This window comes from Pogona vitticeps, chromosome 4 (genome assembly GCF_051106095.1).
Source record: "Pogona vitticeps strain Pit_001003342236 chromosome 4, PviZW2.1, whole genome shotgun sequence".
Lineage (NCBI taxonomy): Eukaryota > Metazoa > Chordata > Lepidosauria > Squamata > Agamidae > Pogona > Pogona vitticeps.
Genome location: NC_135786.1, coordinates 141434686 through 141454079, shown reverse-complemented (window position 1 = coordinate 141454079; position 19394 = coordinate 141434686). Strand labels below are relative to the sequence as shown.

Here is a 19394-nt window from a genome sequence, read left to right as displayed (position 1 = left end):
TTTGGTTTTTGTTTTTGTTTTTTTGCAATTGCAAATCTGAACACCTAAGGGTTACCATAGAAGAAGTTATATTAATGAGTTACTCAAGTAAGGAATTCAGCATGCGCCTAAACAGATGTAGAAATGCTAGATAGTTTTATTTTGTAATCAAAAACCAACTACCCCAGTTTGCTTTTTATCTTCCCACTCAATCCCTTTTTCTTTTCAGTTCAATCTTTTAGATCAAAAGTGTTAGGGTAGGGGATGTCTTGTTGCTAGCTGTTCTCAACCACTCTGGGAACCTCTTTTCAGCTGAAGAGTGGGGTAAAAAGTCATGAAATAAATATGCAATGTGATAACTTGTTCTTTACAAGAAAGATGCACATGATTAGCTGCAGAAATGTAGCCAATTAGCCATGTAAAATGAGTCTAGAAAAAGATTAAAGAGAAAATTAAGCTGAATTCTGAAAATTTAAAAGCCTCAAGAAATTGTAAGCAGTGCAAAGTGTCAGAAAACCGATATTGACATCACACATTGAGTGTATCCTCAAGAATGCCAGAATTGTACACTTTCCCAGATAAGATAATTTTCTTATTATTATGTGGAACACTTCCTAAGAAGCATTCATAGTGGCGAAATGTCCATTAAGAATCTTGCTCCTTAGGAAAGAAAGGAAGAAATTACTGCATGTAAAGTGCAACATGAAGACACGATGCCCTGGCGTGCTCTGGTCCATGGGGTCATGAAAAGTCATACATGACTTAACGACTAAACAACAACAAGGAAAGTGCAATATTAATATTGTTGGTTGCTGGTGCTTACTCCGGTCAGAAATGCTTGTTTGTTTCTTGGTCAAAGTTTCTAATGCACAACATATTTTTCTGTTAAGCATGAATTCTCATAATAGGCCATCGTCCTGCTCATTGCGCCAATCTCAGACATAGTCTGGCCAGTGCTTCTCTGCCTTCCTACACTACTGCCCACTCCAACGAGGGGGTGAGATGATGAGTCTCCCCACTCAGGTGCTGAGTGGCCAGCAGTGCAGGGTAGCAGAGAAGTGCCAGCCAGGCTACGTCCAGGATTGCCGCGACAAGTAGGATGCTGGCTGTGCATGCTGTTCGGTGACCCATAAATGATCGGGTCGGGGAGGTGAGACTGGACTTTCTGGCCACCTGGGTCCAGGATATTTGTATTTGTATGCAAATACAAATTGTCCATCTCTAATCCTGAGACAGAGCCTCTGAAACACAAATTATATGTTTAAATGAAATAGAAGTACATGGAGGGTTCATGCTCTTTTGTGTTTCTTTCTTTCATTTAACCTTTCTTGCACCCTTTGTCAAAATGCCTGGGGAATTTTTTAATCAAATAGTGTCATAAGGGCTGCTGTTGGCAGTTAATCAGAATGTCCAGGAGCGGGAATTTGGAATGGCCAGGAGCAGAAGAGCAGGTGATGAGAGTGCTTTGCTTCAGTAGTTCTTCTGGTAGTCTGTGTGCTAGTTCATGGTGCCCTCCATCTTTGATTGTGCAGCCTGGCTACTAGACTCAGAAGAGAAGGTGGGGGGAAATTTGTTAGGGACAAACTTGGAATGCATTTTTGCTTCAGTTTGCTTTCTTGTTTTTTTTTTTTTCCTATATGTGGTTTGGGGTTGAGTTTATTGGTTTTTTGGGGGGTGGATAGATTGTTTTTTTTTCTTTGGATTTTGGTTGGGTTTTGGTTTGTTTGTTTGTTTGGGGGGTTTTGCTATTATTTCCTATATTGGGAGCATTGTTTCTCTGTTAGATTGATTTTTAAAAAATTATTTGGTTCATTTACTGTGTATTTCTTCTTTTAGAGATGTATATTTTGGTCATTTTAAAAAATGATTCTTTCTATTCTGCTTCTGGTGTAGATTTATTCTCTGTTCCCTTGGCCCTCTGCATTTTAGGGTAGTTTCTAAGGGCTGTTTAGAGCTTTTGGACCATTAGTGCCGGGAAATACAAATAGGGAAAAACAACATTAAGTGTTGTGATAGAGTTAGTTCCTTTCATATTAAACAAAAGGACCAATGTGCTAAGAAATGAAACCAGAAAAGGGACTATTCCCAAAAGAACCTGAAATGAAATAGACATTAAAAAATTGCTGTGCACATCCCTAGTTTTGAAGCAACACACATCTGTGTAACTGGCAGGTCAGCTCAGGGGTCCCTGTTAATATCAAGAAAATCCAGCATTATAAGTCTGTGTCAACATTTTCCAGTAATTTCAAGGCATTTTGTAGCACAAATCCTGGGTTTTATTGCCAGCAATTCTGTTAACACTGTAACACCGTCCCAATATGAGAGTCTACTGGGCTCTCTGGAACCTAAAAGACTCGTTTCTATGTAGTATTCTGTTCAACTCGAAAAAGTTGTTGAAAAGGTCAAAATATCCCTGTCAACTCAGTTAACTTAGAAACAAAGTTAAAGAAAGGAATGTACGAAATGCTCATGAAAAACACCTGCAGAGTGTAAATGGAGCTTGATGAAGGAGGCTTTGCCATTACCACCAAACATATGCTACAGTGTGCCAGTCACTCACCTTAGTTAGAAATTATCATGTAATGTGGATCTTTAATTTTCTTAATTCAAGTATCAAAGCTGAATGTGTAAGCACTTACATAGGTGGAATCTTAATATAAAGCCATGGCCTGATGAGGAGAGAGCTATCCAATAAAGGTGGTATTAGATGGAAGATGAGGTGAAGACAAACAGTACAATGTGGGCAAATAATTATATGCAAGATTTGGCATAGATTTTACATGATTTAATGATTTCTGAGGAGTGAAAGGTAAATTTAATTTACTTTGTGTTGTAAATATGAATACAGATTGCTTTGTGTGTGGGATGTTCTCTATCTTACTATGTATAACCATTTATTTGAGGTTGGGTTGCTTGTGACATGTACTATATGTGAAACAACCAAATGTGTAAGATTAAGTTCAATAGAACTGCATAACTCCATATATGAAGTATACAATATTAGACTTATGTGTTTCTAGAATAAGAGTCACTCAAACTCCATTAACAGTACTGTATATGAATATGAGTGGTGAAGTGTCAGGCTTAGACCAAGGAGGCTTCAACAGAAATCTCAACTCAACCACAAACATTACTGTGTGATTTTGGTGTAAACTTTTTTTTATGCCTAAACTCCTATCAATCAGTTGGGAGGATAAAGTAGGGTAATCCTCTAGCACCGAACTTTGGGTAACCCAGGTGTTCTTGGAGAGCAATTCCCATAAACTCTGGCCATCACAGCTGATGGAGAAGGCTTCTGGGAATTGCAGTTTAAGAACAATTGGGCTGCCCAAGGTTGAGAACCACTGCTCAAGCATGTTTTGCAGGGTGTCTAGAGAAAAATTGAAATATAAATGTAATGAATGAATAGCAAAGATGTTTTGATAAAAGAGGTGACTTTTAGAAGATGAGAGGATGGTTTTAATATATAGTAGAAGTTGTCTCCTATAAATATACAAGGAATGTGATGCGGCATGCAGAAATCCTTAGGGATATTGACATACTTCTTAAATTCCAGTTTATTGTATGTCATGGTTGGAAAAGTAAATTTGACATTACACACACACACACACACACACACACACACACACACACACACACACACACACACACACACACACACACACACACACACACACACACACACACACACACACACACACTTTAGTGAAAAGACAGAGAAGTGAATCTGACGTTAAAGAAATCACATCATAAGACATCGTGAGTGAGGTAGAAGCAATGGAGAATATAGTGGAGTATTCACCAAAGGACTAAGAAAGCTATAATCAGAAAGGAGATTTCTTCTTCAGGTTTCAGGACATTTCTGCCTTTGAAACCAGGTCAACTATTGCTATGCACTTTAAATTCTTGACGAAACTAGATTAGTAATTGTCCATTGTTTTCTTTTTACAGGAGCTATGCCTGTTCCAGACCAGCCATCGTCTTCTGATAAGACAAGTTCCCTTAGCCCTGTGCTGAATACATCAAATGGAGATGGATCTGAAACAGAGACCACCTCTGCAATTCTGGCATCAGTCAAGGAACAAGTAAGCAACTGTAGTAAATTCCAAATGAACAGTGGCACTGTCAGATTTTAATATTGAGCATATGAAATCTGCCCCTTCTACATGAAAATGCTATGCAGATGTGAAACATATTTTTCATTCACTCCATTATGCCATATGTCAGATATTACCCGAGATATGATTTAAATGCTGAATTTTTCTTGCTTTCCCTAAAGAGAGTTAAAATTGGTGTAATGGCCTGTAACAGTTAGACAATAATTGCTTTTTTCTCCTCTGTATTTGGTGGTAGTGGTGGTGGTGGTTTTTTTCTTTATATATGTCAGAATTGTACTATGTGCGCTGAAAATTATATATTTCATTGCTTTGGAGTAGGATGGATTTATGTCATAATGGATAAGGCAACCATAGGGCTTTTGACATAAACCTAACCCAAAGAAGTAACTTATCTAAAAAAAGGCCAGAGCAAAGTAGGAAGAGACTGTAGTCCAGCAGTAGTGGAATGCGAATACCAATGTCTTGGTGTTTCTACAGGTGTTTTGTTTTTTCCTCTGTAATTTTTTTTTAGATGTAACATCTGAATTTCCAGACTTCCTGGTCAGTGCTTTGACTTTTACACCAGAAGAATATGAATTAAACATGCATGCTTTGTGGGTTTTCTTCATATGCATCCACAGTACACCCACTGAGCATGCACTTGCCCTAATTCATTCCAGTGTAGAAGAGCTGTAAGCAGCTGAATATCTGAATGCCTTATGACAGCAAATGGGAGCACCTCAGTGTGTGGGGTCTCCTCTGCATGCAGGCTGCTGAGAGACTTGTACGTTCTTATGTATGAGTCCATCCAATCTAACTAAATTTGAAACACACCACTGATTTTGCTGGAGGACTTAAACAAATGGTGGACTCTGTTCCACTGAGAATTTATTCTTGTAGGAACGTTTTACTTAATTTGAGCGTAATCCAGGCAATATTATTTTAAGAAGCAGATTTGCTTTGCAAAAGAAATCATTTGGAAATAAAGTGGACATGTGTCAAGAGCTTCCTTTCTAGACACATTTAATGTGGTAGCCATGTGGCAAAGGTAATGGGGGCGTCTTGGTACTTGCGTGGTGCTAGCCTACTGTGTTGTTTTTGAAAGTCACTTGACCTCTTGGCTGTGTTTCTCTGTGTTTAATTTCTTTGAGAAACCATATGCAAAATAGTTTTATCTGTCACTCCAGATTCCTTTGCTGGCATCTTTCACAGTAGGATGCAAGAGTCTTTCGATAGGAGCCAAGAATTATTTGGGGAAAAAAAACTATGTATTTGTGCCAGAAAACTATTACTTATGCAAGTCAGGTTTCAGGAAGAATTTGTGCCATGTGCTTCTCTCCTTGGATGTTTCTTAAACAATTCTCACAGCTTCTTTTTCAGATTTACAGGCGTCTGATTTCCATAAATATTCTTTTGAGCCCTTAATTCATATGCACATATCTACACAAAACACTTTCTTATTATTAACTGTGACTTATTAAAAGCCACTAGTCTTACAAAGGCTTTATTGTTGTTGAAAAGCAAGGAAGACGGAAGATCAATGTCTCTTCCATGACATAATATACTTGATTTAGGATAGGTGGCATACAAATGAAAAACAAGGCAAACACCCATAATGTAGTATGCTTTTGTTTTACCTATATTTGTTACAATAGTCAGGTTTTTATTGGAAACCTTTTTGTCATATTTGCAGTAGTATAAATATCTCAATAAGTGATCATGTGCCTAGAGGTCTTATTTACCAAGGGGCAGGAATTCATATATGCACAGAAAATACACTGTGTTCACAGTTATTTCCCTATTTATTTTGTTGGTGGAAAAATGTACTGCACTGCATTGTAATGTGTAGGACAAGCATTGTGTCCAGCAGTGTCATATGTGAAGGTATTTACACAATACCACTGCCCTCCTTTGGAATAAATTAAGCATTTACTTTTGCACATACACTTTCCTACCCTCTTGTAATGGATAGAGAGCCCTGACTATTTTTCCAGTACAAGGAATAAAAAAATGTTTATTATACAAATCGTACTTAATATAATTCCTCTTTCTCAAGCCTTTATTTATATTGTAAATCCTCAGGGGCATGCTTGTTTTATGCTTCACTTGTTTTGTTTTGTTTTTGTGGGGGCAGAATGTGGGTCCTTTATTCAGTTATATATAAAGAGAAATATATAAAAATAAATCTTCTAAATTTCGGAATGCTGGATGGTTCTTATAGTTACTGCATTGTATCTTCTCTAGAACTCTGCAGCCAGTGTTTTATCTGGCCAAGTGGGAGTTTTCTTGACAGCAAGAACATGGAATTGAATCCCATCAACTGTATCTGTGTTCCCTCTGATGTAAGCTTGCTTTCAATTCATGCTTCATGCTTTATCATTGTCTGCTGTCTGCTCTGTCCAGGATGGAGGAGGAGGAAGATAACTTGCTGGTGCAGGTTCTTCACTCAGCAGTTGCAACTACATTCACACAGAAATCACTTGGAATTTGTTCTGCCATCTTGAAAGCAACTGTTACCACAGTAAACCACAAACATTTTTGTTTTGTTTTGTTGCAAAGATTGCCACAGTTGTAGAGGAACTGGAGGAGCAAGACAATGGTGATAGCTTCTACTTGTTGCTGTCCTGGAAAGTATGTAAGCTGAATGCATCAAGAAGAAGAAGAAGAAGAAGAAGAAGAAGAAGAAGAAGAAGAAGAAGAAGAAGAAGAAGAAGAAGAAGAAGAAGAAGAAGAAGAAGAAGAAATAATATATCTCTGAAAAGGAGAATAGAAGAAGGTCCAGATGATACCCTCTTAGAGGGCAACTCCAAATCTCCATTCTAATATTTTCTCTTGCTATAGATCTTTATATTAAATGCTTTAAGGATCACTTACAGGTCTGTCTTCCAGCATGCCTTCAAAATAGAAGATTTACCTCTTTAAAGTAGAGCATATGGTATCCAAACTATAAAACACAGGAAGCGCACAATCTAAGGCACAGCTGCAAATTAGTTCTACAGAGCTCGGTGCAACTTACTTACATAGGGATGGGCTGTACTCAGTTGTGTGCCTCATGCATCTGCTACCATTTCTGACTCCTCTTTCTTCTACATTTTCTACTGCCAAACTGACACAAAACTGGTAGTGGAGAAAGTCTCATGCCAAAATAACACTCCCAGTATCAGATGGAGATATATTTCAAATATAGCAATATTCTCAAACTCTACTTGTTGATTAAGATCATCTGTTATATAATCGAAACCTAACAAACTTGGTACAAGATTGTAGCTGTGATCTATGTGTCAGTCTCTTAAACTAAGGCTACTGTTTCTATGCATGCACTCCACAGAGAGCAATTGCCATTCAACTAAGCAGGACATGGTGGCGCTGCAGGTTAAACCACAGAAGCCTTTGTGCTGCAAGGTCAGAAGACCAGGAGTCGTAAGATCAAATCCACGTGCTGGAGTGAGCTCACGAAGTGTGTCCCAGCTCCTGCCAACCTAGGAGTTCAAAAGCATGTAAATGCGAGTGGATAAATAGGTACCACCTCGGTGGGAAGGTAACGGCATTCTGTGTCTAGTCATGCTGACCATGTGACCACAGAAACTGTCCACGGACAAACGCTGGCTCTACAGCTTGGAGACAGGGATGAGCACCACGCCCTAGAGTCAGACATGACTGGACTCAATGTCAAGGGGAACCTTTACCTAAGTGGGATTTATGTCCAAGTAACCATGCATAAAATCAGGCTTATCATATTTGAAGTCAATCAGCTAATGTGTGACAGCTACCCTCATCAGTCTTGTCATCATTATCTGTTGCATTTCCTACCTTCAAAAAGTGTTGTTTTCTTTTTTAAATGTGTAGTTAAACTAAACATGTATCAAGTTGCTTACCATTCTGATGATTTTTGGTTAAAAAGTACTATTTAAAAATAATTAGTGGTGTGTGCTAATTTAATTGTATATAAATACAGGCAGAGAAACTGAAAGAGAATTGTGAGGGTTTTAAATCTCTAATACCCTACTTATGATACATTTTAATGGTAGATGGAGTAAAAGTATTTCATTACATGGATTGTGTTAAAGGATCTATTCCTTTTCTTTCTGTATTAGTTTATTTAAATAATCAGAGTGTGGAAGGATATGAGTTATCAGTTTATCTTTAATTTGACTGTTATAATACACTTTAATATAACATTGTAACTTTATATTCTTAAGAAACACAGTATGATATGGGTCTTCAGACATTTCTTCTTATCCATCTTTCTTCAGTCTCAACCTGAAGTGAGAGTTTGGGTCACCTGTTCTTTCTTCTTGTCTCTAGTTGTTTAATTATATTTATGAACCCATGTAACTTTTCATGATTACTTCATCCATTGGCTCAGTGTTGTCAGATGCACAGTTCAATTTGTCTCATGAAGTCTGAGCCAGCTAATACTGTACTTTCAACACACCACTGAATAACCTTATGAGCAATTCTTCCTATCTTACAGACTGATATTAAATTAGTAATACTCATTTACATAGAACTTATTTTAAGTGCAGAACTTGCATAGGAATAATGACGGAGGACAATCCCTTTTGCCTAATTTGAGCAAAAAGTAAAATTTACTCTCTCAAAATTTGTTTTAATACTGCCAGGTCCTGGTCTCATGCAATTCTTTGTTTTGTTTTTTTTTAATTAAATTAAAAGAAAACTTTATTTTCTTGACCAGCTGTTGTGGACCAAAACTATTAATCTCCATATTGTATCAAACTGAAAAACACTCTTGGACAAAGTATTTAGAGATAAATAAATTTTTTCAAAAAAATAATTTGAAGTTATTGGAATGTGTGGGCTTGATTATGTGCAGGCTTATTCAGAAATAGGTCCTTTGTGCATGTAAAATTCATCTGTAATGCTCTTATAGAGAGTTCGGAGCAAATTTTGGAACAAAGGCAGTTGAGAATTATTAGAAAGAAGAATACAAAACAAAAACACACAAAAACCCACCCTACAATTCTGCTGTGTGTGTGGGGTTTTTTTTTTTCCCCAGCCTATTTACTGTCTACATGATGTTTTTGGAGAAGGGCCCAGTGAGTGAAGAAAGTATACCTGCACAGTTAATTGCTTTTCTGTCAGATGTGGAGTCAGTCCGGAAGCAATTAACTTACACAAGACAAAAGATTTGGAACACTACTATAATCCATGATTATAAAAGCATAAGGAGAATGTCCACAGTGCAGAGGTTCTCCTTTTTGGGTTGTCAGTGCCCACCTGTGAAAACTAACAAAGATGGGAAGGAAAAGGAGAAGAGCCTAGTGCACTTATCCATACTGCTACAAACTACACGTAGAGCTTCGGTGAGGAGAATGCCCAAACAGGAATATATTTTGCAGCACATTCAATATTCTATAGCTATTTTTGTACTGCTCCCTCTAGTGGTGTCTTGAACAACAACTTGATTTTCCTGTAATTGTCCATTCGAACAGTTGGTAATCCTATCTGAATCTTTGCTGATATTCAGATAGTATAAATTGATCATTCTGCCTTCCCTTGTGTTACAGTTATTGACATTTCCTTCTGTCTTTGTAAAACCAGAGATCTGCAATGTGCTATATGTATGTTCCCGTGCAGCTTTTTAAGGTATTGCCATTAGAATGGCAAATTATTTTTGGTGCCTGCATAGAACTTGCAAAAAGACATTGCTTAATTTGTAAAAGGATAGATACTTAGAACATTTCAGATTAGGGTTACCCAAATATCTGAGGATTTTACCACAATATAATCTATATTTGCATTATTACAATGCTTTTAATTAAGACAACAGGCTTGATTTTGATTTAAGAGAAATGAAAGAACAACTAAGCAGAGAAAGAAGTACAGTGATAAGATTACTTAAACATGAACTCCATAATGTCTGAGTTAATGAAGTTTACTATTAGCATAGTAAATGCAAAAGCTACTTTTTAGCATGTGATGTTAATATGCAAATTAGAGGTGTGCATTGGATTTGAAAAAAAGTGTCTGAATGGTGTGAAACAGGGATATTTGTAAGTTGCTGGAATAGATGCAAGGTAGGTCAAGAAGCCTTCAGTCATGCTTTGGTGCATCAGGGTGCCATATATATCACTGAAGTTTGCTCTAGCATTTGGAGGATGAAAAATACTGGCATGTGAAGAAAAATACCTGGCCCCAGGTGTTGTAGCCAAAAGAGGAAGAGGACTGATAGCTGAAGCTCTAGTAAAAGCCAACCTCTCTCTTGAATATCCCATCACTGAGCCTGGAAGTGGCTTGGATTGACCTTAACGGACATTGTTCATTTCCCATTCATCTAATCAAAAAACAAAATGCATCCAGGCATGATGAGGTACATCTCTTATTAGATGGATCACTTTCTAGAAATAACTTTTCATTTTCTTTTCGGTGATTATACAGAGTCTGCATTACAGATAGGACTGGATGCGAGATGTGTATGTATGATGGATGACTGGCTTTCTTAAACGTGTTTGATCGGACAGATCAAACTATTGCCAGATATTATCCAACTCCCTGTTGCTTCATTTTCTGCTTGGTTTTATCTTTAGTGTTTGCCATACACACCTTTACTTGCGAAACCATTTTTTTTCTTGCTATGGATACCTGTCTGGATAAGTGGAAAACATGCAACACTCTGATTAGGGCTAGACAGTGAGTGGGCATCCACAGGCAAGCCAGGCTACTGATTGGAGATGCTAAAGAGGGCATGTATTCCACACATTTGAGTGTGGCTCTGAAGGCAGTGCAGAAGGAAGAAAGGAAGCTGATAGGAACTTTGACTGCAGACTCACGGTCCACCACATTCCAAAGTTGTTGACACCGCATAGTGGCTTCTGTCCCAGAACAGAACCCCTCCCCCATTCTTTTAAGGGAGATGTATTTTCCTCCAGATCTGCAGACTATGTCTTGAAAACCAAGAACAGATTGGTTTTGGTCACCTCCCAATCAGCCTGGTGAGTCCGAATATGTATTGCACATATTTGGATAAGAATTGAATAGGATCGTATTTGTACACTCCTTATACAATAATGTCACAGCAGTTGTGAATTTCCCTGAGACTATAAAAGAAAACAAATAAAAAATGCATTCAGTCCCTCTGCTCCCTCAAGATTTCCTGCCACTGTTGTTCCTGCCCTCCCTGTTGTGAGAGCAAAAAACCTAGAGTATCTCTCTATTATTATTTTACATAGAAAACATAAAAAGTCATGAATCCTGTTATGTTACTGTGTGCATGGAAACATTGTCATCAGCCGTAGATTTTTAAATCTTTAATGTGAGCTTTCCTTTTTCCCTCACTGAAAGGTTCCAAAGCTTCCTAGGGATCCCTTTCAACCTGGGGAAGCTTCTGGAAGTCTCAGGACCACCACCAGTTGATTCCAACCAGTGTTGTGCAAAATCAAATATTTTCACTGCAAAATCTGCAAGGCTGTTATGCAAAAAAGTGACTAGGCTATAAAAAGGAGGGAATCATACAGTACTTGAAAAACACTTTTAGTGGTGTTTTGCTATGCAAGCCCATGTGTATTTTGCCCATAGGAAAGCTGTTTTTTGTGCAGAAAACAGTAGAACAACATGTCTATTACACCTACCATTAAACAACATCTTTATTTCTACCTTACCAATAAATATTCTTACTACACTATATGACTGATATCTAGAGAACTGCCAATGTGAAAATGATCCCCCCCAAGAATCCCCCACCCCATTTTCTCACGTGAAGAGTCATGTCCTTATAGCTATCATAATAATTAATTTTATCTATTTTACAATAATATTATTTGTCATTTTGATTTTGTACAAGATTGAGTCTATACGATTAGAAACGGCACTGAACTGACAATGTAGAAAGAGTTTTTGGTGAGAAGAGATAAAGGAGATGTTACATTCCTTTATCTTAAAAAATTGAATAATTCTTTCTGAGTCTGTTTCTAATATTGATGTGGAAAGCATTTATTTTTATTTTTATTTTTATTTCTTTTCTTTTCTTTTTAAAGACCCTCCCCCTGAATGTTCCAATTATAAAATAGCTGTGATAAAGTTCGCATTCATAAGAGTCTGGTAGACATTTCCAACAAATATAAATAAGATGCTATGAAATAAAGACAATTTTAAAATCATCGTATCTTTTAAAAAATGCAAATTTCTCTTCACACTCTCTTCATATGTGTGAGCAGACACAGTCATTCTCACTTTTTCAAAATTAATTGACTGTATTGCTCCAGTTCTGTTTATAATAATTAGAGCAACTTTATGGTGTGAGATTATTGCCGAGCAGTGTGTGATGACTGGTTGTTATGATGAATTACTTAAGGTACCCATAGGCCAGTTATGGAAAAAGTGTTGGCAATTCTCCTGAAACGGATTCCTTTGCACTTTTTTGATTAGGGCTAGAAAACTATGTCATGCCATGCTCTCTCTCACCCCCTCCACGTAACAGGAGTTGGACCAGATCATATGAAAAGCCTAGCTGAAAATTTTGTTCTGACAGTGGCCAACCAGATGTCTGTTAGTAGTGCCCAAGCAGGGAATGAATTCACTAGCAATTTCTCATTTGTTGCCCTCATCAAGAGAAGCTATTGTCTTTTCTTGTTGATGTTTAGTTCTTTAGTAGTGTCCGACTCTTCGTGACCCCATGGACCAGAGCACGCCAGGCCCTCCTGTCTTCCAATTCCTCCTGCAGTTTGGTCAAATTCATGTTGGTAGCTTCGATGACACTGGCCAACCCTCTCATCCTCTGTCGTCCCCTTCTCCTCTTACCCTCCCCTTTCCAAACATCAGAGTCTTTTCCAGGGAGTCTTCTCTTCTCACGAGATGGCCAAAGTACTGGAGCCTCAGCTTCAGGATCTGTCCTTCCAGTGAGCACTCAGGATTGATTTCCATTAGAATGGATAGGTTTGTTCTCCTTGCAGTCCAGGGGACTCTCAAGAGTCTTTTCCAGCACCACAATTCAAAGCATCAATTCTTCGGCAGTCAGCTTTCTTTATGGTCCAGCTCTCGCCTCCATACATCACTACAGGAAAAACCATAGCTTTGACTATGTGGACTTTTGTCGGCAAGGTGATGTCTCTGCTTTTAAAGATGCTGTCGAGGTTTGTCATCGCTTTCTTCCCAAGAAGCAGGCGTCTTTTAATTTTGTGGCTGCTGTCCCCATCTACAGTGATCATGGAGCCCAAGAAAGTAAAATCTGTCACTGCCTCCCTATCTCCCCTTTGATTTCCCAGGAGGTGATGGGACCAGTGGCCATGAAGTTAGTTTTTTTGATGTTGAGCGTCAGACCATTTTTTGCACTCCCCTCTTTCATCCTCATTAAGAGGTTCTTTAAGTCCTCCTCACGTTCTGCCATCAGAGTGGCATCATCTGCGTATTGGAAGTTGTTGATATTTCTTTGGGTAAACTTAATTCCAGTTTGGGATTCTTCCAGTCTAGCATTTCACATGATGTATTCTGCATATAAGTTAAATAAGCAGGGAGCCATAGTTTGCTGTGGTCCACACACTCAAAGGATTTTGCATAGTCAATGAAGCAAAAATAGATGTTTTTCTGGAACTCTCTCTCTTTCTCCATAATCCAGCGCATGTTAGCAATTTGATCTCTAGTTCCTCTGCCCCTTCAAAATCCAGCTTGTACTTCTGGGACTTCTCGGTCCACAAATTGTTGAAGCCTGTCTTGGAGGATTTTGAGCATAACCTTGCTAGCATGTGAAATGAGTGCAACTGTTCGGTAGTTGGAGCATTCTTTGGCACTGCGCTTGTTTGGGATTGGGATGTAGACTGAACAGCGTTATCTTTTAAGATTTTAAATAGTTCAACTGGAATGCCATCACCTCCACTGGCCTTGTTGTTTGCCATGCTTTCTAAGGCCCACTTGACTTCACTCTCCAGGATGTCTGGCTCAAGGTCAGCAGCCACACTATCTGGGTTGTCTGGGATATCCAAATCTTTCTGGTATAATTCCTCTGTGTATTCTTGACACCTCTTCTTGATGTCTTCTGCTTCTGTTAGGTTCCTTCCTTTTTTGTCCTTTATCATGTCCATCTTTGCACCAAATGTTCCTTTAATGTCTCCAATATTCTTGAACAAATCTCTGGTTTTTCCCTTTCTATTATTTTCCTCTATTTCTTTGCACTGTTCATTTAAGAAGGCCCTCTTCTTTCTCCTTGTTATTCTTTGGAAGTCTGCATTCAATGTTCTGTAACTTTTCCTATTGCCTTTGTATTTTGTTTCCCTTTCTCTTCTCTGCTATTTTTAAGACCTTGTTGGAGAGCCACTTTGCTTTCTTGCATTTGCTTTTCTTTGGGATGGTTTTTATTGCTGCCTCCTGTACAATGTTACGAGCCTCCTTCCTTAAATCTGTTCTTCACTTCCACTGTGTATTTATAAGGGAATTGGTTTAGATTATACCTGACTAGCCCAGTAGTTTTTCCTAGTTTCTGCAGTTTAAGCTTGAATTTTTCTATAAGAAGCTGATGACCACAATCAGCCACAATCAGCCACAGTCAGATTATGATTGAGAACATAATCAATCTGATTTTGGTATTGCCCATCTGGTAATGTCCATGTGTAGAGTCGCCTCTTGTGTTGTTGGAAAAGAATGTTTGTGATGACCAGCTTGTTCTCTTGGCAAAACTCGATTAGCCTTTGCCCTGCTTCGTTTTGAACTCCAAGGCCAAACTTCCCTGTTGTTCCTTTTATCTCTTGACTCCCTACTTTAGCATTCCAATCCCCTATAATGAGAAGAACATGTTCTTTTGTGTCAGTTCTACAAGGTGCTGTAAGTCTTCATAGAATTGGTCAATTTCAGTGTATTCAGCATTGGTGGTTGGTGCATAAACTTGCATTACTGTGATGTTAAAAGGTCTGCCTTGGATTCATATTGAAATCATTCTATCATTTTTGAGATTGTATCCCAGTACAGTTTTCCCCACTCTTTCGTTGACAATAAGGGCTACTCCATTTCTTCTATGGGATTCTTGCCCACAATAGTAGATATGATAATCATCTGAATTGAATTTGCCCATTCCTGCCCATTTTAGTTCACTGACGCCCATGATGTCAATCTTTATTCTTGCCATATTCTGTTTGACCACATCCAGCTTCCCAAGGTTCATAGATCTTACATTCCAGGTTCCTATGCAGTATTTTTCTTTGCAGCATCGGACTTTCCTTTCACTTCCAGGCGTGTGCACAGCTGAGCGTCCTTTCGGCTTTGGCCCAACCACTTCATTAGCTCTGGAGCTGCTTGTACTTGTCCTCCGCTCTTCCTCAGTTGCATGTTGGACGCCTTCTGACTTGAGGGGCCCATCTTCCAGCATCATATCTTTTTGCCTTTTGTTTCTGTTTGTGGGGTTTTCTCGGCAAAGTTACTGGAGTGGCTTGCCAATTCCTGCTCCAGGTGGATCGCATTTAATCAGAACTCTCCACTATGTCCTGTCCGTCTTGGGTGTCCCTGCACGGCATAGCCCATAGCTTCTCTGAATTACTTATGCCCCTTCACCACGACAAGGCAGCAATCTGTGAAGGGGATTTCTTTTCTACTGGTAGGGAAAGGCAGGTTTTCATGAACTGGCTGTTAAGGACAAGCTTTTAACAGGTTATCTGTTGCACAATGTTTCCCCTAATTTTCAGCCCCACTAGGCAGGGCTCTGCCCCTCGCACACAGGGTTCTGTTGTGACTGAAACCAAAGGAGCTGAAAATGATTGCTGTGGGTGGAGGAGGACTGTGTAGAGGGTGCAGAATTGTGTGTGCAGGCACGCAACTTAGAGGGAATCTTGCACACTTCTTGATAATTATTGTATTTTATAGACGTCCTTTAAAACTGTTTTTACTTCACCTGTTAGTCTTGTAACTTTCTAATTTTTCTTTAACATTATTATTGGATGTATTTTTCTTTGTCCTTAGTAGTTAAATCATGTTATGATCCATCTGGTTTCCAGTTCCTGAATACAGGTGGGGTACAAAATAAATAAACAAAATATGGAGGCTTATTTGTGCTGACAGCTCATTTTCAAGATGAGGAAGCTTGGCCATTGTATGATCTGTGAGTAGTTCAGAACAGTCAAGGATTTGTGCAGTGACTTTGCCAAATTTGATACTGATAACAGGAGACCAGATTTAGTTGTATAGACTCAGTTTCAATTCAATATCATAGTACTGTATTTTCATCTCAACCACCTAATGGAGGAGAGATGTTTTGCAAATGACACATATTTCCCAGCAATTTTCCATGTCATGTGAACATATGCATGGGAAGGCATCTGTCATTGCCAAGCAAAGGAGACAGACACATCTTCATTCTGGATTACTCCAACTGAAGTGCATAAGGATGAAAGTCTTGCCACACAGCTGTGGGGTGGGGGATGGAACAATCAACATAAAATGACTTGACAAGAAACATAGATCAGATAGTCTTGGCCATGTGAAAGGTGAAGTACCATCTCCTCCCTTGGAACAAAAGAACAATCTTCATATATTCTCACTGATTATGTCCTAGAAGCATAGGGTATATAGTATTTGATAGCCTACACTACACAGTAATGTCACTTTCACTGTATGAGCCCTGATTGGCCAGATTATGGACCAAAGAAGACTTTAAAAAAAAAAAGCAAAGAAACAAACAAAAAAGTGATTAAGCAACAACAGGTTGAGGAAACAGCTGCTGCCCAAAAGGAGAGATAATACAGGAAACAATCTAGACTCTAGTTTGTTTCATCTCCTCATAAACAATAATTTGTCTACATCCCAACACTAATAGGAACCTATTTCTCAAACAGCGCAAAAACAGCAGTAGTTGGTACTTTTTAGCAGCATTTCCATTCATTCATGTTGTTGCATGGTATTGTTTACAAACTGATTTTTTAAAAAATGTTATCATATTTCAGCTTTGTACAGAACAATAACCAAATTAATTTATCATGATAAGGCAAGCTCTGCTTAAGTAAGCAGTATCAAAATATGTCTTCTGAGCTTTCCATACTGAAATTCAGTTCATTTCAATATGTAGGAATTAAGCTTACCTTACCTGTTCATACAAATCTGATGGCCTACTTTTCCTTTATTAAGAATTATGGAAAGAGAAAATATGTTTTGTAGTTTTCCCTTCTACAGCTGAGCTCATTTGCTTTAACCCGTTTTCATTAGAGATTACTTTAATAGCTTGGGTATCTGCTCCACTGATAGTGATAATTTCAAGTGGATGAGACCTTTGAAGAAAGGGTCATACTTAATGTCTTATGAGTCTGCTGGAACACTATGAACACTTCTCCTGTTTTCAGAATGCTTGCTCATACCCAATACAGAACACCTAGGCTGACTCTATTTAGGGAAATAAGTATGACTCCGAAATTGAGGAACTAAAATATTTGAGGGAGATACTGCTTGGACAAGGGAGAGAATTCTTATAATTTCAGAGTAATAATAAGCCTTAGGGTATCAGCATTTCCTTTACTTTGGTCACTGGAAAAGGGAATCAAAGAGATTTTATCCGTAAGAGCTGTCACTGCAGTGTAGATGGGTACATGACCAAAAAAGGCTTAATGACTGGCAAAATGTGGATTGCAAAAGCCATATGCACATCAGAGTATGCCCAATGTTATCTGATCGCCAGATGTTTGCTACTGTAGATGTATTCTTAAGCTAAATAAATAAATACTCCTTCAAATTTGAGAACCAAGACGTAAAGATTATTTTCTTGCTGCTTTGCTAGTTTATTGGACAGGTGGTGCTGAACTTTTCCACCCTGCTAAATCCAGTCTTTCAAGCTTACATTCAGTTTCTTTGGAAAATTAAAGAAAGGCTTGGGATGAGGTTTTTTTGAGGGGAGGGGGCCCAATTTACAGTACATACTAGATTCCAGCAGGTATGATTATTTCATGTATTTCACTCCCAGTTTAAAAAAAGAATTATTAATATATACTGTACACACACACACACACACACACACACACACACACACATACACGATTGCACACAATTATCTGCCTACACACATACACACAAGCAACAAATGGGATAAAGTAAATTTTAAAAAAAACCAGACGGAGAAAGCAATTCAAATGTTTAAGAACAAGGGCTAAAGGGACAGGTGGTAGAAAGTGAATGGAGTAATCTTTACTGTCTAAAACATGCAGATTCATAAAATATAAATAATCTGAAGGCAAGTATATGCAGTGCCTTTATTATATCATTTTAAGGCTAATAAAGCTAATATCCACCATTCTGTCTGTATAAAGAACAACACAGCTCCTTTTTCTTTTTCTAAAACAAACAGTTACTACCATGCAAATAAACAAGTCAGGAAAACAAAGGGAAGATTAGGCAAAAGGCTTCTAGTCATATTAACAAGACAAAAAAGGATACCACTCACATTGAGCTCAGACCAAACCCAACACTACTAAATTCTCAGAGATATTTCAATCTGAGTGCTACTAATACTGCTGTATATTGCAGAGGAATGATGAATATGTGCATATACAGTATCACTTTATTGACTTTACACAAAGTCTTATAGCAAGCACTGTGATTGGAGAATAGTAATGAGATTCTTGCTATTCTCAATTATACCACCATTGCTAGACCCACTGTTTCGCTCTTTACCAGTTGTTTAAGACTTATAAGTCATCAGATCAGTCCAAAGCCCTCCAAACGGTTCTGGAACATTCTGTCAATTCTACTGTGTTCTTGTCCTAATTCAAACTGAGCTTATTTAGTTTTGCCCAGAGCTGATGTACATTCCTACTGAGATCAGGAAGATGTGTAATTGTTATCAGTAATTCGTAAAATCATGGAGTGGGAAGGGTCCTATTAGGCCATTTAAATGAATCCCCTGTATATTTGACAGACGGTTATCTAATTTTCTCTTGAATGCCTCCAACAATGGAGTGTTCACCACCTCTTGAGGAAATCGGTTCTATTGTTGTGGTGCTCTAACAGTTAGGAAGTTTTTCCTGATATTCAACCAAACTTGACTTGAGCACATTATCACATGTCCTACACTCTGGGATGATTGAGAATGGATCCTGCCCACTCTCTGTATGACATATTTCAGGTATTTGAAAAGTGCTATCATATCTCCATTCAGTCTTATTTTCTCAATACTAAATATGTCCAGTTCTTTTCAGTCTTTCCTCATAGGGTTTGGTTTCCAGTTTCCCAATTGTCCCTCTTGCCCACCTCTGAACTTACTTGCTTGCTTGCTTGCTTGCTTGCTTGCTTGCTTGCTTGCTTGCTTGCTTGCTTATTTATTTATTTATTTATTTATTTATTTATTTATTTATTTCAGTTGTGTACTGTCCAATTTAGTACAAAACTCAACTCAGGGTG

General features: G+C 38.2%; 1 protein-coding gene across 15 annotated transcripts in view; it reads left to right on the top strand.

Annotated features, from left to right (window-relative positions):
- Positions 1-19394, top strand: part of CTNND2 (catenin delta 2) — a 717568-nt gene that overhangs the window by 100066 nt on the left and 598108 nt on the right. For all 15 annotated transcript variants that reach the window (XR_013544226.1, XR_012086701.2, XM_072998494.2 and 12 more), the window contains exon 2: positions 3931-4064. Coding sequence is in view for 13 of the 15 variants with exons in the window: in XM_072998494.2 (XP_072854595.2) it covers positions 3931-4064 (134 nt within the window). In the remaining 2 variants the exon portion in view is untranslated. The remainder of the gene's footprint in view (positions 1-3930; positions 4065-19394) is intronic.